Genomic DNA, 23,841 nt, shown 5'->3' on the forward strand with positions numbered 1-23,841 from the left:
TGGGATGATTAGGGAAGGCCTCTCTTTCACACGTGGATTTGGAGTACGGAAGGAAAGCACTCCAAGTACAGGAAACAGCGAAAATGAAGATTAACAGAACTAAACTTGATGTCCTCAAGAGAGAAAAAACCGAGGGTGGGTAACGCGAAATTCCCTAGTAAATTAGCGTTAAAGTTGCCAGAAGCGTTCTCCTAACTCATTTTTATCCTACTTAAAACGCATGCACACTTAACACCCTGGGTTATTTTCATTTTTTTTCAGAAATAAATGAGGTGGGTTTTGGGGCCGGTTTAATTCTCATAACTTTTTCTTTCTGGGTGTTTTAGACGGTTCAAGGTTTTGTGTTAACCGAGAACCCTAGATATAGGTCAGGTAACTGCACTGTTCCAAAACACCTGTTGTTTGAAGTCGTGGATCCGTTCACTGAAGCTTTCTCAATGATACTTGCTTACATTTCTGTTTTTTAAATGAATGTGTGTTTAATTTAATTGACCAACTGGATTCAGCTAACATATGTGGCGCACCATCTCTGTTCATTAGACGCTAGAAGCTGGCCAGGATGCTGGGAATGGGATAAGAGCCTGAGATATGGGAAGGGACCACGGAGGACCTTAAGTGAGGGAGATAACTTGTAAAACTAGCCAAATACCCAACAAAGGTAGAAAGGAGGCAAGTACAAATTAATACAGGAGCTAGAAGCCCAAGCGAACTACTGGCAGAGAGAACCTAGCGAAGGCTCCGAGGTGCCAGCTGTGTGGGTTTCCATGGAAACGCCTCTCCCCCGCCTCCCCGAAGGCTCTGCCCTCTCACCACTGAGAGCCAATGACGGGCGGGGGTGGTTCCAGCGCATGCTCAGGAGGAGTCAGCGCTCGGGTGCACAGCCTCGGGTTGTGAGCGGAGCTGGGGTGCGCGTGCGCCCTCCCGTCCGGCGCACGCGTCTCCCAGCATTCAGTTGGTGCGCGGGCGGCGGGCACCTCAGTCCAGTAGGCTTCGGCGGTTGAGTGGACGGAGGCTGACGGCTGTTACGCCGACGCAGGCCAGGTGGAGGGAGAGGTCGCCGGTGCACACCCGCCAGCCATGAAGCCCCCCGCAGGTACCGGGCGCCCATTGGTGTTGGCCCCGCTCGCCGGACCCAGGAGCCGCGCGCACCGTCCCTCGGGGTGGCCCCTGGGGCCTAAGAGCGGAGCCCAGTGACTCTCGAGTGACCCGGGCCCAGGCAGGGGAGGGGGGTCAGCGAGCCCGGAACCCCGAACCCTCGGTTGCCGAATGAATGAACAACTTTTCCAGCGCTTCACTCATTCGGCAAACTCCGTGTCGCTTTTGATGAGGATGGGTCTGGCCCTTGGGTGGACTCTGAGGGAATTCTAGACGCAGTTCCAGAGCCAGAGACGGACGTTCAACAGGCAAAAATTAAGCGAGGGCTTTAGACAGTCGTCGGTGCCGGGGCTGGTGGTGCTTCTTTAGGGAGGGCGGTCCTGGAGGACTTCTCGGTGGAGGTGGCATTTCACTCAGCCTGGACCCCGTGGGGAGAAGCAGCTGTCCTGCGGGAGGAGCGTCCCAGGTGGTGGGACTCGCGAGGGCAAAGGCGGGGAGGCAAGCGCACCAGCAGGGCGTTTGGAGAGCAACAGGTCATTTTAGCTGGAACACAGCTGGGAGTCCCTTTTATGGGAAGCACAAAGGGGCGCTATGGAAGGGTTGGTTTTCATTTAGGGGAGCGATGCCACCCGCATACTCTATTTTAGAAAATCGCCCAAGATGTTGAGTGGTGCCTCCTGGAATTTTCTCTTGCCCACCTATCCTCCCTCTGTTCTTTCTGCAGCCCATTGTGATGATGATGATAATTGTATTCATGCTGATAATCATAATTATGGTTATTCAGGCCTCAGGGAGGCAGGAATGTTGTCTGCCTTGTTTGCTGCGGGATTGTTAGCTCAGAGACCTGGGACGTAGGTGACAATCAGTAAATATTTATGAAAAGAATGGGCCTGCTCCAAGTTTTCAAATCCTAGTTCCTCCAAAAGGTTTTCCCGACAATTCCACCCGACTCGGACCTCCCGCCTTTCCTGAGCTCCTGGAGCCCTTCTTTACCACCAGATTTAATGCAGATTCACAGTCCCTCTTGTGCAGTTCTTGAAATCCAGAATGTTCTGCAAAGATATTCTCTAATTTGAAGCAGTCATTTGGCCAGAAAAATCGAACCTCTATTGAGGTGAAGAGGCTCCCCCCGCCACTTAGTGTGTATCAGTGGAAGTAAGCTGCCCGGCTTTGAACCCCACCTCTGTCGCTTGCTGGCTGTGGCATCATGGCAAACTCAGGATTCCCGTCTGTAAAGTGGAGCTACGTAGGGTGCAGAGTACAGAACTCCCTGAGAGTTCAGTGAGGTCAAAACACCCTGGAACACACAAGAAGGTTTTCAAGTGACAGCTGTTGTTTTTCTTTTGATTTATTTATTTATTTATTTATTTTTGGCTGCGTTGGGTCTTCGTTGCTGCGCGTAGGCTTTCTCTATTTGTGGCAAGCGGGGGCTACTCTTTGTTGCGGTGCGCAGGCTTCTCATTGTGGTGGCTTCTCTTGCTGCGGAGCACAGGCTCTAGGTACGCGGGCTTCAGTAGTTGTGGCACACGGGCTTAGTTGCTCCTCAGCATGTGGGGTCTTCCTGGCCCAGGACTCAAACCTGTGTCCCCTGCATTGGCAGGTGGATTCTTAACCACTGCGCCACCAGGGAAGCCCGACAGCTGTTGTTATAGGACCACAGTCTTGTATCCAAAAACTCCTGGGGCTAGGGACATCACAGTAATCAGGATTTGCCCCTCTTTTAGAGAAGTAATACAATACAGATGTTCCAGGTTCCATTCAGGAAGGTTGGGGGTACCACCCTGCAGTGCAGTTATTCTTTCAGTGAAACGCAGGTACATGCCGGATGTCCCGCTCAGCACCGCTGACTTCGGGGGCGGGGCCTCTCCTGGGGGCGGTCCTGGCTGCTGTGGGGTATTGAGCAGCACACCTGACCCCGCTGAGGCAGGAGCATCACTCCCTAGTGGTGACAACCACAGACGTCCCCAGACATCCCCCAGTGTCCCCTGAGAGCAGGATCACCTTGTGCTCTAGTGGACCAATCGCCCTGTGCGTCCCCAGAAAGCCCTGGGGCCTCGCCATCTGTTCTGGGAAACTGTGGGCTCTCCCCAGCCTGTTACTCTGACCCTGATTCCGAGCCTGAAGCAGACACGCCGGGTGTGGGGTTCTGTTTTCTGGGTTCAGCCTGTGCAGGAGACGCCCTGGACGTGGCGGCACCTTGCTCGGCCGTGAACTACCTCCGGTGGGATCTGAGTGCCCAGCAAATCGGGGAGCTCACCACCGAGCTCATCGAGGAGACCAAGCGCGTGTACGACCGCGTGGGCTCCCAGGAGCTCCAAGATGTGTCCTACGAGAACACACTCAAGGCGCTGGCCGACGTGGAGGTGTCCTACACAGGTGAGCCCTGCCCAGACTGGGCGATACCACCTCCTCCCCGGGGGCCCGGTGGAGAAAGGCAGCCCGGGCTGGCCAGCTTGCTCCGTCCCCGAGGGCCCAGAACGGCAGCGTCAGGCAGTGTCTGCCAGTTCTCCTCTTGGGGAGCCGGCTCACATGCCAGCCTTGAAACTGGAGCCCCTTCTCACCCCTGCCCGTGTGCCTGCCCGGGGATCTGTTTGTTTTCTCTGAGCTGCTGAACTTGGTCCCCTTTGGTTTTCTCCTCCCATGGCGCCCTGGGTCCCCTGATACCCTGAGGCGTCCTCATCGCCACCCTGTGGGTCCTTCCCTCTTCTCCTCCACAGTCTGTCTGCTGCCTTTGTATGTCAGATACACAGCTCGCCTCCCAGAGCCCCCTCTGCAGAGGTTGATGAGGCAGAGAACTCTGAGCCGAGGAGACCCCCTGGGCCCGAATCTCCAGAGCAGCTGTTTTTCTGCGAACCGTCTAGAATCCCTGAATTCCAGCTGCGGGATTCTCACATGTCCCTGACGCCTCGCCGTGCAGGGTCTGCTTGCCCCTGGCCTGCAGGCTTAGACTCCAGAGGGTCCGCCCTGGGGGGACCCAGTGTGCCTTGGGCCCAAGGGTGAGGGCTGCGGCTCAGGCAGCGGATGGAGAGGCCGCAGGCCGGCTCTGCCCCCCAGTCCCCTGCTCTGGCGGGACAGGGGTGACGGGCTCAGTCTCCCCTCTCATTTGTGGCAGGAGGCTCTGGAGGGTGGATGATGCAAATTCCCACCTCGGGAGGGACCCTGCCAGACATGATTTGGTCTCTCCTACTCCACTTCTGTGGCCTTTTCTTTCCATCTCCCCTCAGTAACCTGAGTAATTTTAAAGAAAACTAGAATTGGACCATGGCACTCCCCTCGACCAACTCCGGTGCCTTCCCACTGCCCTGGGGGTCAAGGTGGGAGCCCTCGACGTGGCCTCTGGGGCCCAGCCACGCGCCGCCTTGCCCCTCATCCTGCGCCCCGTCTGGGGGCTTCGTGCCAGCCGGGGAGCCCCTCCCCTCTGCTTGGCCGGGCGTCGGGTTCTTTGAGCACAGATTGAGCTCCGCCCAGCGCCCCTTCCTGTGCCCCGTCTCCCCACACCAGCCACCTGGACTAATCCCACACTCTGGTGTTTCGTTGTCATACTCGGTGCAGTCACAGCCTGCAAATCCCAAACGGACAGAAAAGGCTGTTTCTGTCCTTTTCACAGCTTGCTCTCGGGCCACCGGCATGAGACCCGCCCAGAGCCCCACCGTGTTTGGCCTAGTCAGCTGAGCCGGTGACTGCCCTGCAGAGGTTTCCACGCTGCAGCTGACCCACCAGACCTGGGCCATCTCGGTAGCCTGGAACCGTGGAAGCCACCAAACTGTGATGTTAATTCAGGTCTCCCCCATGCAAAGTATATGCTTTTTTAAACACTGCTGTGTTGAGATAGAATTCACATACCACGTAATCTGCCCACTTAAAGCATAGACGTCATTGGTTTTTAGTGTATTTAGCATATCCAACCTTCACCACTCTCCAGTTCCAGAGCCTTCCATCACCCCAAAAAGAAGCCCCGACCCCATCAGCAGTCACCCCCTGACAACACTAACCCACTGTGTCTGTGGATCTTCCTGTTCTGGACGTTTCCCATCAATGGGATCACACACTGTGTGTCCTTCTGTGTCTGGCTTCTCTCACTGAGCATCGTGTTCTCAGGATCCGTCCACGTGTCAGTGAGTGTCGGGGCTTCACCCCTTTTCATGGCTGAGTGATGCCCCCGTATGTGGAGGGACACGTGTCCAGTCATCTGCTGATGGCGTCTGGGTCGTGTCCACTGTTTGGTTACTACGGATCATGCTACTGTGATGGCGTGTGTAGAAGTTTTGGGTGGAGGATGTTCCGTTACTCTCAGGTGTGCACCTGGGGGTGGGTCTGCGGGTCATGTGGTGACTCAGCTGAAGCGTGTGCTTTCACAGCTGCCACACGTTCTGTCTCACGAAGTGTACACGTGTGCCGTGAAGTACAAAATCTTCGGTGAGCTGCAGCGTAGCCATGGGCAGCCATGGCTCTTTTCTGGCACCGAGTCCCTTTGGCCTCTTCCGGTCTCATCCTACTCCCTGTTCCGGTCCCTCTTGACTTGGGGTGTCCTGAGCTAAGTTCCTTCCCTTTTGGAATGTGAGTCCCCGAGGACGGGGGTAACTGCGCCCATCTCTAGCCTGGAACTGGCACCCACCCGTTTCCACCCGGGGCCGTTTTCACACCTGTCCTGTCGTCTCCCTGTTTCAGTCCAGAGGAACATCCTTGACTTCCCGCAGCACGTCTCCCCATCCAAGGACATCCGGACAGCCAGCACGGAGGCGGACAAGAAGCTGTCCGAGTTCGACGTGGAGATGAGCATGAGGCGGGACGTGTACCAGAGGATCGTCTGGCTGCAGGTGAGCGCGCAGTGGGACCTCTTCAGACTGGGTCGTTCCGCCCCCCGGGCTTTACGAGGTGTCAAGCTGGAGGCAGCCCTGCAGGTGGGCAGTGGGCACCACAGGCTGTGCGCCGGGCCTGGGGAAGGTGGTGAGTTTCACGGTGGGGCCGTTGGACCACAGCAGACGACGTTAGAAATGTGACAAAGACGAGTGGGAGGGAGGAGAGGAAGCATAAAATGCCTTCCCGGGTCCACACGTCACCTCACTTTCCCGACCTTGCTGGGCACACCTAGAGGGGACGCCCAGTCTCCAACGTGAGGTGAGGGACGAGTAACACGTGTGTGCACTTCCTGCCTTCCTGTGGGTGCTCCGTGCAGCCGGCCGAGCACTGCTGCCTGTGTCGGGGGGACCACAGATACTTCTCACGTGGCTGGTGGGTGGTTCTTAGAACCCGCTGATGTGTATCCCTCGGGACCAGGGGAGGCCCCTGGGTGCTTTGTGCAGACACAGGGCGGGGGCCTCTGAAAGCGCAGGCAGTGCTGCTTTTAACAGACGTTTTCACTGACAGAATTAATCGTAGGTTCACGTGCAGTTGTAAGAAATGATTCAGAGTGGTCCCGGCTACTTGGCCCCGTTTTCCCCAATGTCACCTTTTGTGAAAGTAAAGTCAGCGTCCCAGCAGGCTCCTGACGTTGACACAACTGCCCGTGTCATCCGCTGCCCTGGGAAGGTCCCCAGCGGCTTTCGGTCTGGGGCTCTTCCCAGTCAGGCGAGCATTTGTGTACAGCTTCTGTGCGGACTTCAGTCTCCATTTCTCTGGGGTAAGTGCCCATGACTGCGGTTGCCGAGTCCTGTGATGGCTGCTTTGTTAGGAAGTTTTGCTTTCTAGGAAACTGGCCAACTCCTTTCCAGAGTGGCTGCACTGTCTTGCACTGCCTCCAGCGATGACTCCCCTGTTCTCTGCTGCCTCGCCAGCACTGGGCACCGTCTCGATGTTTTGCTGCGAGCAGAACTTTGGTTATCTTGTTCTAGGAGAAGGTCCAGAGTGACTCCCTGAGGCCAGAGGCGTCGCGGTACCTGGAGCGGCTGATAAGCCTGGGCAGGAGGAACGGGCTCCACCTGCCCGAGGAGACGCAGGAGGTGAGCGCCTGGCCTGGGCTCCGCGTGCCTGCCTCTGCCCATCTTTCTGCCGCCTCAACCCCAGGAGGGAAGGTCCACGTGGACCAGCAGTCCCACCGCACCTGCTCTGCCCTCGGTCCTCAGGGTCACAGGGCTTCCCCAGAGCACGGGCGGCGTGGGCCCCTCTCTGCGTCCCGCCTCAGCCCCGCCTCAGCCGGGCCCCCTGCCCCCTGTGGCTTTGCTGGGAGGGTCTCAAGGAAGGACCGCCTCCTCCGAGCCCACTCCACCCTGAGCCCCCGCTCCCACAGAGCTTCCGTCCTGACGCCAGGCCCGTGGGGCTCCCATAGCAGCAGCTCTGTGACTGTCGGGTTTCTACGGTTCAGTTTGGACTCCATCTACCCGGAGTCAGAGCCCGCAGGTCAGGGCTCGGCCCACGCCGGCCACAGGTCCACGTCGTCCTCTGCGCTTGTGGCTGACGGGCTGTGTCAGGAGTTCCCACGCACCCACCCCGAGTTCCATTCGTCGGCTAGCGCGGCCCCTAGAACACAGGCACCCAGTCCACGGACCGGACCACCGGGTTATCATAAGGAGCAGCCAGGTGGCTGGAGGAGGTGTGGAGGCGTGGGGCGGGGCCGGGGCTTCCAGGCCCCCTGCAGGCGCCCACCCGGCAGCTCTCTGAGCCCCGAGTTTACCGAGATTTTGTTCCATGAGCACGATTACATCGTTGGCCATGGGCCACTGATTCACGCTGCAACCCCTGTCCCTCTCCCCTCCCAGGAGGTGGGCAGGTAGTGGGGCTGTAAGATGCAGCCCATCCTGTGGCTTTAGGTTTAGGAGCTGTGTGCCAGGACTGGGGGCCAAGCTCCGACGCGTTTCTCCTGTAATTCACAGCGCGGATCCCGCTGGGCACGGAGGCTGGGGGTGATGGGAGGCTGACGAGCGCGTCCGCCTTCACCCCCTCCCTCCTCTCTGGGCTGAGCCCTGTGGCCACGCAGGTTCCCAGTGGGCCCAGCCCCCCGGGGCCTGTCCCTTCAGGTCCTCCCAGTTACCTGACACCCCTCTGCCCCCAACGTGGACCCCAGAGCCCTCAGCTCTTCCCACCCCTGGTCCAGCAGGACGGGGTCCCTGCAGCGCCCTGGCCAGGCGGGCGATGGGCAGCCCGGCCCCTCCCGGGAGGCAGCCTCGTGGGGTGGGGAGGGGGGCGGGCACGGCGAGCCACCGATGGTCGAGCGCGTCACCTCGGTGGGGGGTGTGTGGCGCCGTGGCTGCACGCGTCTTGACCTCCAGGATCAGACCCAGCTCTGCCACCAACCGGCTGGGTCCCCGGAGGCCGGTCACTGGACCCCGTTGTCCCTGTTCACTCTCTGCAACGTGCGTGACCGGAGGACCCCCTCACAGGTGGTCGTGAGCGCTGACCGAGTCGGTTTGTATGGAGGACAGAGAACAGTGAGGCCAGCAGATGAGGAAAGAGCTTGTCAGTCGCGGTTCTGGGCAGGGGCCCGCCTCATCACCTAGGGCCTCCCGGGAGCACGAGGGTTCAGCAGCAAGGAGGGGAGGGGTGGCTGGGGACTGGAGCCTGAGGTGTGGGTCCCCGGTAGGAGCAGCTCAGGATCGGCTAGAATGACCCGGGGCTCCGGGCCTACGATGAGCGCAGGGGGATGGTGGCCCCGAGTGTGGGAGCCCCGTACAGAAGGGGCTGGGGTGCATCCCTGCGCTGGCCGGTTTGCGTCAGAAAGTGACAGAAGCGGTTAATGCAGGTACCAGGCCCGACCCAGGGCTCAGCGACAGTTCTCGTTACTCAAGAAAAACGCTGTCCCACTTCTGCCGGTGCTGTGCCTTGTGGTGGAGGAAACCGGGACTCGGAGGACTGTGGGACTCCAACTTCCAGGGTGGGCCGGGCGCGGGGGCCCCGAAGTCCTGCGGAGCGGCAGGCGCGTGGAGCTTCGAGGCTGGGGGAGGCGAGGGTGTGCACGCTGGGGCTGCGCAGACTGCCTTGACGCTTGAGAGCCACTGGCCGTAGGGACCACGGGGACGCCCGGGGAGGAGGGCGCCCAGGAGAGGCGGCCTGCTGGCACGGGGCAGGGTCCTCAGTGCCGCCCCGCCCTCCCAGGGCGCCCTGTGCTCCTGCCCAGTCGTGGCCCATGGGGCCGTGAGCCTGCAGGGAGGCCAGTGTCTGGCACGGCGCCTGCTGCCCGCAAATGCCCGGCGTCCCTCGGGCTGCTTCTGAGCCAGGCGTGCCCGACGAGCCCCTGCTCCTGGCAGAGCCAGCGGGCACGCTCCCCCAGCGCCCCTCCTGTCCTCCAACAGGCATGGCTGTTCAGCCCGGGAGCGGGGCGGGCGCACTGAGTCCTGGGCCGGGCAGGGGGTGCAGCCTGGGCAGGTCCTCGAGGCGCCCCGCCTGCTGCTGGCCCGGCAGGGGCCCCAGGGAGCCGGTGCCTTCCTCTGCACCCCACGTTGCTCCCTCCCCCAGGCAGGTCCATTTCTCCCTGTTTGTGAAAACCAGATAGACCCTGAAGGGGCAGAAACTTAGCTCCGTTGAAATGGCTGAAGCTTAGGCTGTCACCTTGGGGTAACTCTTGAGGAGGGTCCTAACAGTTAGGACCCGAGGCCCTTTCTCTCCCATCTCCCTCCTCTCATCCGCCTCTTCTGCCTTAACCCCCCTCCGTGCCCCCGCCCCCCGATCTCACGGCCGTCTTCTTCCTTCAGAAAATCAAGAGCATCAAGAAGAAGCTGAGTCTCCTGTGCATCGACTTCAACAAGAACCTGAACGAGGACACCACCTTCCTGCCATTCACGCGCGAGGAGTTGGGTGCGTGCGGGCCCCGCACGGTGGTGGAGAGGCGTCTGTGTGCCCCTGGCCCCCGGGAGGGCCTTCTACCGCTGGGGTGCTCAGAGTGTTTGGGTCCCAATGTTCTGGATCCTTCCTTGGGGGCGGTTGCGGTCTGTCTACCGAGATTCTGCCTCAAAGGGAGTTGTCCCCCAAGACCCCACCCCCACCCTGCTCTCTGTGATGTTTCTTTAATCTCACAGGGTCCTCCCCAGCCTGACCCGGCGTGGGGTCTTGAAGGGCTGGGGCCTGGGCGGCTTTTGCAACTTCTGCCCTCTTCCTCGAATGCTTTATTTTGAAAACTTCACACCTGTAGGGAAGTGGCAAGAATAGCACCAGGGAGACCCCGTGTGCTCCCCGGGCCCGGCCTCCCTACGTGGATGCCGTGTGTGCTGTTCCTGCGCCAGGGCCTCCGGACATGTCTCTAGGAGCAAGGGCGCCTCCTGAGTCCCCGGGTGCAGGCAGCCCTCGGGAAGCAGAGCGTGGAGCGGTCCCCCAAGCCGTCCTAATGGCAGTCTTCACGTTTCTGGCCCCATCTGGCTTGAGCCAGGCCTCAGGCATTGCATTTAGTTCCTGTCTCTCCAGGCTCCTTCCCTGCTGATCGGTTCCTCAGCCTTTTACAAACTTGCTTCCGTCTTGCCCACGCTGATAGTTTTGCAAAATCTAGGCCAGGTGGGCAGCGGCCTGTCAGCTCTGCCCGGGGTTCAGATGGGGCTGAGCATCCTCACCAGTTCTGTGTAACAGGCTGTTGCATAAGATGTGACACCTCGTTCGCCTCTGGGCGGGTGGGTTTTGGGGACACCCACGGATGCACGCTGACCCAGGCAGGTTTTTCAGGTCCATCACGCCAACCTCTGCTGCCCTAACTTCTGGTCCCCAACTCCCTGTCCTGGGCAGCAAGACCCACGTGGCTCCTGGGGTTCACGGGCCAAAGGGTGATCCCAGGCCTCTGGAAACTGGCAGCTGAATCTGCTGGCACAAGCTGTCCTGCGGGGCTGCTTTCCCCCCATCTGTCCAGCCCAGGGGCCCTACTGTCATGGCCCAGCCTCCCGGGCGAGAGGGTGAACCCCAGCTCCATGGAGCAGACATTCAGAGCCCTGGTGACCCGTTTCACAGGGCTGGGGTGGCGGCTGGACACGTGTGGCCAGCCTGGTGGGGTTTGACCCCGTCTGCAGTTTCAGTTCCAGCTGAGCAGGAGCCTCGCTGGGTTATTTTCTCCGGTTGTGGAAGGATCCCTGGTGTCATTTTACAGAAACATAGATGGTGTGTTCTTTCTCTGTTTTCTCCCTGCTTTCTGTCCTCCCTCTCTCTCCCTCTCTCCCTCTCCCTCCCCCTCCCTCCCTCTCTTTCTCTACCTCCATCCCTCTCCCTCCCTCCCTCCCCCTCCTTCCCTCTCCCTCCCTTCCCCTCCCTCCCTCTCCCCCTCTCCCTCCCTCCCTCTCTCCATCCCCCTCCCTCCCCCTCTCGAGAGAGAGTCATACACATACATAACACTTTGGTTTCTTTCCCTAAATCTCAGTCCTAAGGCAATTTCCTCTAGGCGTCTTCTCTGTAAAGGCGCCATTCTCCGTTCATAGTCAGTCATTTCTCCAGAGAAGCTTGGAGGTTGTTTCCTCTCATTTGTTTTCACCCACTAGTCCTGTGTAATCTCTTAGTTTGTATCTTCTTGTAAGTCAGAACTCACCCCCCCGCCCCACCCCACCCCTCAGTACTTGCTGACCAGTGTCTTTGTATGTGTGGGCTTCCAGGTCCTGGTCTTCCTGGTGGGGTGCGGTCCCCTGCTGTCATCACTTACTTAGATGCTCATTGTCCCAGTGTGGCCTCGAAGAGCCCCTCAAGTGGACGTGTCCCTGTGATTCTTCAAGCACCTGCTATTTGACACAGGGTGGGCCGGGCTCACTTTGTCCTCTCCCTGGCCCAGCCCGGCCTGGCCCTGGCGGGATAGTCAGAACGAAGGTCTGGCTGCTGGGTGTGCGCCCAGATGCTGGGAGCTATTGCTTCTAGGCCCCCTCAGCTGACGAGAGCTGTGTGCACACACGCGTGCAGACACACATCCACGAGTGCCTACCAGTGCCTTCAGCTCAGGTCGAGCAACTAGGGATTCGCCTCGTGGCACCCCTTCCATGCTTTCACCACCTTGTCCAACAGTGAGAACCGGCTCCTGGGTAAGTGTGAGGCTGAGAGAGAGTCACAGGGTCTTCCAGTCCCAGTAGGGAGGAAGAGCCGGTTCGGGGCGAGGGTGGCTCTCCCTCAGCTGTTTCTTGTTGGGTTAGGGTTAGCGTCACGGGCACACCTGTTGGGGCCTGCCGAGACGGCCCACCTGAGGGGGATCCTCTAGGGTTCCTCCACCCCTCCCTCAGCTCCCAGGCCCCAGGGCTGAGCTGGGTGGCGAGGCTGGGGCATGAGGGGCGGTGGCCTTGCATCGCCCAGGCTGTGAGGCACAGGTCCCTGGAGGTTTTAGTCTGAGGGCGATGTACCCGGGTCTCCATGCTAAGAGGACAGGCCAGGTTGGAGGCCAGACATTGCAGCAGTGCTGACAGCTGGGATGGGGCGGGGGCACCGCCCAGTCAGGGCTGCCTGGCGGGTTCTGCCTTCCACTGGTGCCATCCACCCAGAAAGGACACAGAGGAGACGGCAGCCCATGCCATCCCGGGGTGGACGCTGTCCCGGGCTGGAGCCTGTCCCGGGGCGGACGCCGTCCCAGGGTGGACACTGTCCTGGGGTGGACGCTGTCCCAGGCTGGAGCCTGTCCTGGGGTGGACACCGTCCCGGGGTGGGCGCTGTCCCGGGGTGAACGCCGTCTTCAGGTGCAGGCTGGCCTGGGTGGAGCGGAACATAGCTTTTCCTCCCCGAGGGCGTCTTGATGAGGAGAGCAGCAGCTGTCTGAGGCGGGAGAGCCCTTGACGTGGCTCCTTTGGGTGCAGAGGTGGGAAGTGGGCGTTTGGGTAGGCCGCACCGGGCACTGTGCTCCCTGCTGGCTCCCGTTCCTCACTTCCCACGCGGGAGGGACGCCCTCCCTTCCCACCTGGGTCGGGCAGCCCACGGGTCCTTTCAGAGCTCCCCGATTTGGCTTCCACAGGAGGGCTCCCTGAGGATTTCCTGAACTCGCTGGAGAAGACCGAGGATGAGAAGTTGAAGGTCACCCTCAAGTACCCGCACTACTTCCCCCTCCTGAAGAAATGCCACGTGCCCGAGACCAGGAGGAAGGTGGAGGAGGCCTTCAACTGTCGGTGCAAGCGGGTGAGGAGCCCGCCTCTGCCGGCTCAGTGCCCGGAGGGGCCCATGAGCTCGCTCCGCCCCTAGCAGGTGTCCGGGGGTCTGCCTCCGTCCCCCAGGCTCCCCGGGGCAGGGGTCTGAGCCTCTTCCTGAGCTCGTGCTTCTGCTCCCTCGCTCTCGAGCCTTAGCCTCAGGTCCTCTCCCTCTCGGGTGTTGCCGGATGCCCGAGGAGCTCGGATTCGCAGAGGTCCCCCCCATCCCCTCTCTGTGCCTAGCATGTGGGCTGGGCCTTCTCGCTGTGGCCCGGGCACGGCCTTGACATTCAGACATCGGGTTCTGCAAGGACACTTGTGTTTGGTCCATACCGCGTGTGGCTGCAGTCTGTGCTTCTCCCATTTAGCATCTTCAGTAGATGGGGGCTGTGCATGAGCCCTTCATCTTCCCCGCAGACACCACTGGTGCTCGCTCGGCCTCGCAGGGGATGCGGGGGGCACGGGGGACAGTCCTGTGTCCCCGCCTTCTCGGCCTGCAGACAGGCCACGTTGGTCCTGTGGTGACTGGGGGCTCCCAGGAGAACCCCACCGCAGAACCGGAGAGGTGGCCCCAGAGAAGGTGGCATACGCCTGGGGCCGGGCCTCAGCGGCCAGCCACGGGCCATCTGCAGCAACAGGTGTCTCACCGTCCAGGGGCTGGGTGTTCGGGCGCCGTGGGGATGAGCTGCTGTCTGCACAGCAGCCATGTTTGTATTGTTGAGCCTGGGGAGGCCTCTTGGTGGCTCCTGGAGAGCCTGGCCGCATTGCTTCCCGCCCTTGGCCTTAGAACCCATCACGGTTCACGACCTTTCTGGTTCCGAAGGACCTGTTTATAAAGACCACATGGTAGGACAGCACCAAAGTGTCTAGAAATCTGGGCCAGGACAAGGAGGGAGGGGTATTGGCTGTGCGCGCCAGCGGCCTGAGAGCCCTGCCCACCTGCAGAGACCTGGCCCGGGGCCCCACGGGGAGGGCATGGCCCATGGTCCCCAGCGCCGGCCGTCTCTGGGTTCCAGGAGAACTGCGCGATCCTTGGGGAGCTGGTGAGCCTGCGGGCCCAGAAGTCCCGCCTGCTGGGGTTCAGCACGCATGCCGACTACGTGCTGGAGATGAACATGGCCAAGACCAGCCAGGTGGTGGCCACTTTCCTAGGTAACCCTGCCTCCCCCTGGGGCCCAGTGGGGAGCGGGGTGAGGTGGACCTGGACTGGACACGGTGCTGCCTGAGACCCCACTGTGTCAGCCTGGGGGTCACCTTCCCAGACCCTTCATTCTGCCTCGAGGGGCGCAGGGTTGGGGGCGGCTGGGGAGCCGCCCCAGGGACGTAGCCGAGCCTCTCCCCTCCGCCCGCAGATGAGCTGGCCCAGAAGCTGAAGCCCCTCGGGGAGCAGGAGCGGGCCGTGATCCTGGAGCTAAAGGAGGCCGAGTGCCAGAGGCGGGGCCTGCACTTTGACGGGCGCATCAACGCCTGGGACATGCGCTACTACATGAACCAGGTGGAGGAGACGCGCTACCGCGTGGACCAGAACCTGCTCAAGGAGTACTTCCCCATGCAGGTGGTCACGCGCGGGCTGCTGGGCATCTACCAGGAGCTGCTGGGGCTGACCTTCGACCTGGAGGAGGGCGCCACCGTGTGGCACGAAGATGTGACGCTCTACACGGTCCGGGACACGGCCTCGGGCAAGGTCATCGGCAAGTTCTACCTGGACCTCTACCCTCGGTGTGTGCTTGGGGGAACGTGTCGGCCATGGGCCGGGGATCCTCTGCGGAAGCTGGGCCTCACCCCGCGTCCCTCCCCAGGGAAGGGAAGTACGGGCATGCGGCCTGCTTCGGCCTGCAGCCGGGCTGCCTGCGGCAGGACGGGAGCCGCCAGATCGCCATCGCGGCCATGGTGGCCAACTTCACCAAGCCCACGCCCGACGCACCCTCCCTGTTGCAGCACGATGAGGTGGAGACCTACTTCCACGAGTTTGGGCACGTGATGCACCAGCTCTGCTCCCAGGTGGGTGCGGGCGCTGGGCTGTGGGCAGGAGCAGGGGAGGGCCCGGGCGCGCGTGGTCCTCAGGCATGTCCTCGCCGCGGGATTCTTCAGCTGACGTCACCCCGGACGTGGCGACGCCCTCGGTGTCAGCTTCCATCATCAAACCCCACTCACTGAGCACGTAAACAACGGAAATGGATGTCCTGGAGGCTCTGGAGGCTGGAAGCCACTGATCAAGGTGTCAGGGCTGGTTCCCTACATGTTAAATACATGTACTCAAGAGTTGCCTTTAAAAAAGAAAAAAAAAGGAACGTTGCCTGCAAGTCTGGTGACAGCCAGTGATGAGAACCAGAGGGAAGGCTCTGGGGCCGGGAACGCCGCGCCCAGTGAGGCCCTGGGGCTGCTGCCAGTCTCGGTGGAGGCTCAGCAAGTCCCAGTGACTTCCCCACGTGGGGCCCCCAGCTGAGCGGCCGGGCCCAGGACCCACTGCTCGCTCAGTCTTCCTGCGGTCAGCCCTCCGTCCCGAGAGCGATGCTGTCACAGGCTGCACCGGAGCACGTGGGGACAGTTCACTTAGCTGTGCAGCCGTCACTACTGCCATGTTTTGGAACATTTCCATCACCCCGAAAGTGTCCCACATGCCCTTAGCTATCACTCCCTCCCCAGCCCGTGACAACCAGGAACCCACTCTCTGACTCTGTGGATCTGCCTGTTCTGGACGTTTCCCATTAGTGGAGTCGCATCCTGTGTGTCCTTCTGTGTCTGGCTTCTCTCGCTGAGCATCGTGTTCTCAGGGTCCATCCACGTGGTAGCGAGTGTCAGGGCTTCACCGCTGTGTGGCTGAGAGATGTCCCCGTGTGTGGAGGGACCTCTTATTACTAGTATGTTTACGAGCAGAAGGTTTTGACTTTGAAGTTCAGTCTATTAACTGTTTTCTTGCACGTTTTGTGTCCTATGGAAAAAATTATTCTCTAACCCGAGGTACTGAGTTTATCCTGCCTAGTTTCTTCTGCCTTTTCTGCCTAGAAGTTTTGTAATCAAGCCTTTAATTTTGTTGTTGTCCACTATGGTGGAGTGTTGTCTGTGGTGTGAGGCTGGGGGTCACCCTCTGTCACCACGTTGTCGCCACCGATCCCCACGCAGCCACATGTGATGTGTATTTCTGTTTAAAGACACCTGGTCTGATAGCAATTGTTGATTCACTCACGGCGGGGTTGTAACCCTCGCCTGAAGGAAGCTCATCTGACACACACACTGCCCCCGTGAGCACGTCACCGCCCTCCTGCACTTGGGACATCAGCCAACACTTCAGCTCTGTGCTCGGAGCCATGTTGAGCAGAGAAATCACCCCAGAAACAAAAATGCACACATTGGAGCATTCAGCAGACCGTGAGAAGGACGCTTGTTTGCAATTGGGGCTGGAACCGGAAGTTGGGGGTCAAGTGACCCAGGAGTGAGGAGGCAGCGTCTGCCCTGCTCCCTGGGGCCTGGGAAGGACATGCCGGGGTCACTGGGCTCGTGTGGACCCACACCTGCCGGGCCTGGGTTCCAGCTGCACTGCGTCAGGCGCCGTGTATTCAGGAAGAATTTCAGGCACGAAAGAGGAGCAAAGAGCGACTGCCAACGGCCGCCATCCGGTTGCGCCGTGTCCGCACCTTTGCCTCCTGGGTGCGGGGCTTTGGCTGGAGAGTGTTGGTTCCATGGGTGGGGAGGGGGCGCGGTGATCCACGGGGTGGCGGGCTCTCTGCACCCCTGTGTTCCGGGCAGGTCTGGGGTCCGGGGTGGGCCCTCCTGCAGCTCCACAGCCTGCCTTGCAGGCCGAGTTCGCCATGTTCAGTGGGACACACGTGGAGCGGGACTTCGTGGAGGCACCTTCGCAGATGCTGGAGAACTGGGTGTGGGAGGTGGAGCCGCTGCTCAGGATGTCCCAGCACTACCGCACGGGCAGCGCCGTCCCCCAGGAGCTGCTGGACAAACTCATCAAGTCCCGGCAGGCCAACACAGGTGCGGCCGGGCCAAGGGAAGGGAAGGGGGCTCCCAGACCGCCCGGCTGGAGAGGGCGGCCTGGACACAGAGCCAGTCCCACGTCTCCTTCCTCCTGCCCCCCAGGCCTCTTCAACCTGCGCCAGATCGTCCTGGCCAAGGTGGACCAGGCCCTGCACACGCAGACGGCCGCAGACCCAGCCGAGGAGTATGCTCGCCTCTCCCAGGAGATCCTCGGGGTCCCAGCCACGCCAGGTAGCCACGCGCGAGGCAGGCCCACCTTAGGGGTTGGGGTGGCAGCCACTGCCCGGGTCAGGAAGATCGTCTAGTGGTGTGTGAAGGGGGACCGACCAACACCCTCCGGCCGAGGCCCTCGGACCTCTGGCCTCTTCCCGCCTCGGTTCTTGGGCTGGTCCCTCCCGCTGTGGCCCGTGGAGGCCAAGGGTGGGGTGGGCGTCTCAGCAGGTGCTTTCTGGAGGGCCTGGAAGGGGCAGGAGAGGGCTTCATACCCCGGACGGAACGCGTCCACAGGTTTGCACGTGCATGTCGGTGTGGACACGGGTTCACTCCCTCGTGAGTGCTTTAATCCGCGCTCTCCCCGTGGCGGAGGGCGAGCCCTGATTCATCCCTCGGAGCCTCGGCAGCTGACCTTGTAAGAGGCTTAGAGGTGAACCCTCGTGAGCTTCAGCAGAAAGTGGGCAAAGATTTATTTGTGTCCCTCCACTGAGTTGCCTGCAAGGTCCCTGTTTTCTTGAAGTGTTGGGCCAAGTCTCCCTCTAGTGGCAGGGGTCTCAGACAGGGCTGCTTTGAGGCCCCCGCTCTCGGGAAGGGGCACTGAGGGGCCAGGGGGCCAGGCAGGAGCCTCTCCACGTGTGTCCCAGGGACCAACATGCCCGCGACCTTCGGCCACCTGGCAGGCGGCTACGACGCCCAGTACTATGGCTACCTGTGGAGTGAGGTGTACTCCGCGGACATGTTCCACACACGCTTCAAGCAGGAGGGCGTCCTGAGTGGCAAGGTGAGAGGCCGGCCTGCTGCACAGACCAAGACCGCGGTCCTCGGCCTGGGCCTAGATGCCTGTGCCACCCGCCTGGGCCTGCCCGGCCCTGAGGACCCTGCCCTGGTCCTCCTGCTCTCCTGCCCTTTGTTCAGCCACAGCAGAGGTGGCCACACCCACACCCCCAGATCCCCTCCCTTGGATGCTGCTGGCCCCTGGAGCCAAGGGTGGGGGTACTCCACCCTCCTGCAGCCCCGCCCCCTCTCGGCAGGTGGGCATGGACTACAGAAGCTGCATCCTGAGGCCAGGCGGCTCCCAGGACGCCAGCGTCATGTTAAGGCTCTTCCTGGGTCGGGACCCCAAGCAGGACGCCTTCCTCCTGAGCAAAGGGCTGCAGGTTGAGGACTGCGAGCCGCCAGCCTGCTGATGGCACAGGGTTCTGCCCACCCCAGTGGGCCGGGTGCCTTAGCGCCCCGCCGGGGTAGGGGAGGGGCCGCGTGTCCCCCCAGCCCCTGAGTCCCCGGCGGCCGGCCTGGGCCAAAAGTCTCCACCTGGATGTGTCTAGAGAGCCTGGCGTCAAGGCTCCCACTTGTTGCACTAATACAGCCCCTTCCTGGGGAACTTTCCTGGTTAAAACACGGTTCTTTGAAACGGAGGCATTAAAAAAAAGGCTCCAGTCCTGGTCTCTGACTGCCATCCCTTCCACCACAGGAGTGGCATGGGGGCCATCACTCTGGCGGGAGTTCTGACCTTGGTCGGGTTCGGCCCTGGGGCCGTTGAAGGCTGCTCTCCGCTGGTGACGTGTCTGGGTCACTGGGAGACGGCTGAGCTGTGGGGTGAGTTCAGACGGGGATGGCCCCCCACCCTCGCCGGGCCGGCTCTCCAGTGATGGGGTGTCAGTCTCCTGCCGGCCTCTCGCCCGTCACTGTTTGGCATGTCGGGGGCTGTGATTGGCGGGAGCTGGTTCTGGCGGTGGGCACAGCTGCGGGGAGCCCGGCCGTGGCTGGCCCTGTCCCCGTGCCCTGTCCTGCTCACGGCCGGCCGGCTGGCTCCCTCTGGTCGCCGGCAGTTCATGAAGTCTGGGCCACAGCAAGGGGCTGTCTTCCTGGGTCCTAGCAGTTCTTCCCAAAGGCCTTAGGAGGGTTTTTTGGTGGCAGTAGGAATTCAGAGAGGGTGCTGCACCACTGGAGCGGTAGGGTGGGCTGGACTGTCCTGTGTGTCCTTCCCTGGCCTTTGAGCTCCTCGGGAGCCCTGCCTCCAGCCCTTTGTCCCCACAAAGGATGCCAGGCAGCGGAGCGAGGGCGCGGGCAGCGCCCTGACCTTCTCCCTGGGGCCCAGGCGGGCAGGCCGTGCCACGCTCTGTCCTCCCCTCAGCCTGCCCGCCCGTTCTCACCCGCCCTGGGCCAGTCGGCTGTGGACCAGGCTGTGGTGTCTGCCCTTCTGCAGCACTGGCTCAGCTCCCTGCACCCACTTCTGTGCCTTCTGTGTTCTGGGCTGGTCGCTGGCCCAGAGCCGGTGGGTGGGTGCCCCGTGGCCAGGAGGGCTGTTCGTATGAATTACCTGGGGCTCGAAAAGGAGCACAGCCGGCCTTCCGTCCAGGCACCTCTCGATGGATATGGAAGTGGCGTGTCGGGGCCTGGGGGCTGCTCGTCTTCCCCCGCACCGAGCCCCCAGATGGTCCCCGTGCAAAATCCAGGTGTGGCGTTGGCACCCCAGCTGTGTTCTGGGCAGTCCGTTGCAGGGGCCACAGGCCTCGGGCTGGTGGGCCACAGGGTTCCCAAGCGGGCAGGTCAGGACCGAGAGGGTGAGGCCTTTCCCCAGGTGCGGGGCCCAGACTGAATGCCAGCTGGAGGCCCATTTGCTCACTGCCCACCCCCCAGCCCCTGCCCTCACATCAGCCCCCAGGGCTGAGCTCAGGTGTTTGATGCCCAGGCTCCCTGGCAGCCCAGCCCATTCCCAGTCCTTCGTGGTCACTGAAGGACTTGGAAGCAGGTTGCTCCACAGAGACTGTTGTTCTCAGAGCCCTGGGCAGGGGGCAGGGAGGACAGGCACAGAGCCTTGCTGGGGTGTGGTCGCCAGGGCAGCCGGAGCAGCCTCCACACAGTAAGTAAGGGCATCTCACCAAAAGCAGTGCGTTTCTCCAGCCACCCTGGGAGCTGAGCTCAGGTCCTGGCGCAGGAAGGGCCAGCAGTGCAGCTGTTACCTGTCACTAGGGGGTCGTGCCACCTCTTAGTTCCTCCCCCATCCCCTTCAGGGGTTGCGACAGGACCCCTGCAAATCGGGTTGTCACTCCTCCCCATCCCCTACCCCTCCTCCATGAGGGTGGAAGGAACACATTTTTAAAAAGGATGGAGTTTGGGTTTCTGGTGGCACAGTGGTTAAGAATCCGCTTGCCAATGCACGGGACACGGGTTCGAGCCCTGGTCCGGGAAGTTCCCACATGCCGCGGAGCAACGAAGCCTGTGCGCCGCAACTACTGAGCCTGAGCTCTAGAGCCCGCAAGCCACAACTACTGAGCCTGCGTGCCACAACTACTGAAGCCCGCGCACCTGGAGCCCTTGCTCCGCAACAAGAGAAGCCACTGCACTGAGAAGCCTGCGCACCACAATGAAGAGTAGCCCCTGCTCACCGCAACTAGAGAAAGCCCGCGCGCAGCAACGAACACCCAACACAGCCAAAAATTTATTTATTTACTTATTTTAAAAAATTGATGAAACAAGCGTCTATCCAGGGATGGTTCGATACAAAAAATCTAGTCCCTCCACACGCGGGAGCATCACTTCGCCGTGAAAAGGAGAGAAACACTGACACTCGTTTACAACGTGGATGGACCTTGAGAACACGATGCTCAGTGAGAGAAGCCAGACACAGAAGCAAGCTGTGACGTTAATTGTAGGTGCCAACTTGACCGGGCTGAGGAACGTCTGGAGAGCTGGTAAAACATTTCTGGGTGTGTCTGTGCAGATGTTTCTGGAAGAGATTAGCATTTGATTCAGTAGACTGAGAGATCCGCCCTCACCCATTTGGGTGTCATCCGACCCATCAAGGGCCCAAGTGGAACAAAAGGACAGCAAAAGGGCAAGTTCCTTCTCTCTTCTTGAGCTGGGACGTCCCTCTCTTCCTGCCCTGGAGCTGCTGGTTCTCGCGCCCTTGGCCTCGGACTGAATCACACAGAGCCCTCCATAATTGTGTGGCCAATTCCTATGGTAAACCTCTGCTATTATGCTCTGTTTCTCTGGAGAACCCTGACTGCTGTGGCCACAGTGTCTGATGCCGTGCATGTGAAATGTCAGAAGGTAAATCCGTAGATGAGTGGTTGCCAGGGCTGGGGCTGGGGGGGGCTTGGGGGTAATGGCGCAAGTGTAAGGGGTTTCATTTTCTGGACGATGATCATTTTTTTGTTTTGGCCACGCCGCCCAGCTTGCGGGATGTATCTTATTTCCCCAGCCAGGGATTGAACCCAGGCCCTCAGCAGCGAAAGTGCCAAGTCCTAATCACTGGACCACCAGGGAATTCCTGATAATGTTCTAGAATTGATGGTGGTAATGACTGCACAACTCTTTAATTTACTAAAAAAAAAACATTGAATTGTGTACTTTTAAAGGGTGCACCTTAATATGTGTACATTATATCCCAAATTTTAAAAATAAAACAATATCAGGGGGCTTCCCTGGTGGCGCAGTGGTTAAGAATCTGCCTGCCAGTGCAGGGGTCACGGGTTCAAGCCCTGGTCCGGGAAGATCCCACATGCCGCGGAGCAGCTAAGTCTGTGTGCCACAACTACAGAGCCTGCGCTCTAGAGCCTGCGAGCCACAACTACTGAAGCCCGCGCACCTAGAGCCCGTGGTTCACAACAAGAGAAGCCCCTGCAATGAGAAGACCGCGCACCACAACAAAGAGTAGCCCCCACTCACCGCAACTAGAGAAACCCCGCGCCCAGCAACGAAGACCCAACTCAGCCAAAACTAAATAAATTTATCAAAAAATTATATATATATATATATATATATATATATATCAGGGGTTCAGGGAACCTGACATCTGTGCACAGATCCTGGCTGGCCCTAGAGGTGTGGGGAGCCAGCTTGGCGGGAGACAGAGGGTCCCTGGCAGCCTTGGGGAGACCAGGCAGCCCACACGGGCCCATGAAGGAGCCTGGATGCACAGCTGCCTGGCCGGGAGTCTTTAAAAAATGACAAAAATTAACTTAGGCCGAGTGCAAAAAACTCACCCCACAAGGGAGTACAAAGCGATTCCCTGGACTTCCTGGCGGTCCAGTGGTTAGGACTCCGAGCTTCTACTGCAGGGGGCACAGGTTCGATCCCAGGTCAGGGACATTCCATGTGCCGCGGTACAGACAAAAAGGGGGAAAAAAAAAGATTCTGTTTACGTGAAGCCCCAGAGGAGGCAAAACTGGTCCAGGTGACCGACAGAGAGGGGAGAGCCAACTGGGTCCTGCAGCCGCTCATCTGGCCAGGAAGAGCTTATGCACAGGGCAGTGAAAGCAGGTGCCTTTCATTGCGTGTAAATTTTATTTCAAACCCAACTCAATTCACAAAAGTAACCATGAGCCCACTCCAAAATCAACTGCCACAAGCACATTTTAATAACTGGAGGAGGAAGACTGAACGTGGAAGTGGTGCAAGGAAGGCAGTTTTGTGGTTTTATATTCTTTGGCAACAAAGTTCTTTTCCTTGACTATTATTCTCTCAAAACATGACCTTGGATGAGGCACCACTGCCACTCCGCTTTGGGCAGTGCTGGAGGGGTGCTCAGCAGCAGAGCTCAGACCCAGGCCCCCACCGAGCCTCACTGGCCATGGTGTTTTCATCAGTGTGGCCTCAACACGTTTAAAAACTAATATATGTGTAGCTAAAAAATAAAAATAAAAAAAAAAATAACTGAAATTCCCATCATGGAAAATAGCCATGCCCAGCCCCATGCTCCCCAGACCAGACCCCCTTTCAGCAATTTTGGTGGCTTCTGGCATTTTCCTCCGTGTCTCTAAAGTTATTTATGACGCTTCTCCCCTTCCTCCTGTTTTTTTTTTTTTTTTAAGAAATTTATTTATTTTTGGCTGCCTTGGGTCTTCATTGCTGCGCGCAGGCTTTCTCTAGTTGCAGCGAGCGGGAGCTACTCTTCGTTGCAGTGCGTGGTCTTCTCATTGCAGTGGCTTCTCCTGTTTCAGAGCACAGGCTCTAGGCGCAGGGGCTCAGTAGTTGTGGCTTGCAGGCTCAGTAGTTGTGGCGAACCGGCTTAGTTGCTCTGCGGCATGTGGGATCTTTCCCCACCAGGGCTGGGAATCGGTGTCCCCTGCATTGGCAGGCGGATTCTTAACCACTTCGCCACCAGGGAAGTCCTTGAACATAAGTTATAATGAAATAATTAATACTTCCGAGCGAGCATTCAAGCACACAAAAGAGAAGTCCAAGACCTTAAGAGAGGAACTGGGGTCCCTTAAAAGAGGGGGAGGGGCACCTGCCAGGGAAGACAGAGTTCGTGAAGAGAGGTGATGAACTCTGGGCCATCCAGTCGTGGACAGCTGTGGCCGAAGGACTCCATGGGGTGGGGGGCAGGTATCCAGGTCGGGTGAGGATGGCAGTGGACCAGGTGAGAGGTCAGTGCTGGACAAAAGGGGCAGGCTGCCCCCTCTCCCACCCAAAGAGCCCATGCAATTGGCCTGAGGTCCCGCAGCCAAGCAGGGACTAGGTCCCGGGTCCCCTCGGAGACCGGGTAGGACAACCTGGGTGGGGTCGATCCCAGCCCATCCATTCACCAAAAGAAATCCCACAG

General features: G+C 59.9%; 1 protein-coding gene across 3 annotated transcripts; it reads left to right on the forward strand.

The window, feature by feature from the left end:
- Window positions 1-83: 83 nt before the first annotated feature.
- THOP1 (thimet oligopeptidase 1) lies at window positions 84-18,797 on the forward strand (the record flags this gene model as incomplete). Of its 3 annotated transcripts, none has more annotated exons than XM_079915956.1 (13): window positions 84-135; window positions 3,259-3,471; window positions 5,764-5,912; window positions 6,927-7,034; window positions 9,720-9,822; window positions 12,920-13,080; window positions 14,105-14,240; window positions 14,441-14,807; window positions 14,888-15,089; window positions 16,886-17,072; window positions 17,178-17,306; window positions 17,933-18,069; window positions 18,320-18,797. In XM_079915956.1, the coding sequence occupies 13 exons, from the start codon at window positions 84-86 to the stop codon at window positions 18,473-18,475; spliced, it is 2,100 nt and encodes a 699-aa protein (XP_079772082.1). In that variant the 3' UTR covers window positions 18,476-18,797. The 3 variants fall into 3 exon arrangements, with proteins under 3 accessions (XP_079772082.1, XP_079772083.1, XP_079772081.1); XM_079915957.1 differs by lacking the exon at window positions 84-135 and adding an exon at window positions 961-1,093; XM_079915955.1 differs by lacking the exon at window positions 84-135 and adding an exon at window positions 961-1,093 and having other exon boundaries at window positions 17,933-18,797.
- Between the last annotated feature and the right edge of the window lie 5,044 nt (window positions 18,798-23,841).

Source organism: Stenella coeruleoalba (genome assembly GCF_951394435.1).
Source record: "Stenella coeruleoalba genome assembly, chromosome: 3".
In the NCBI taxonomy this organism is placed as follows: Eukaryota; Metazoa; Chordata; class Mammalia; order Artiodactyla; family Delphinidae; genus Stenella; species Stenella coeruleoalba.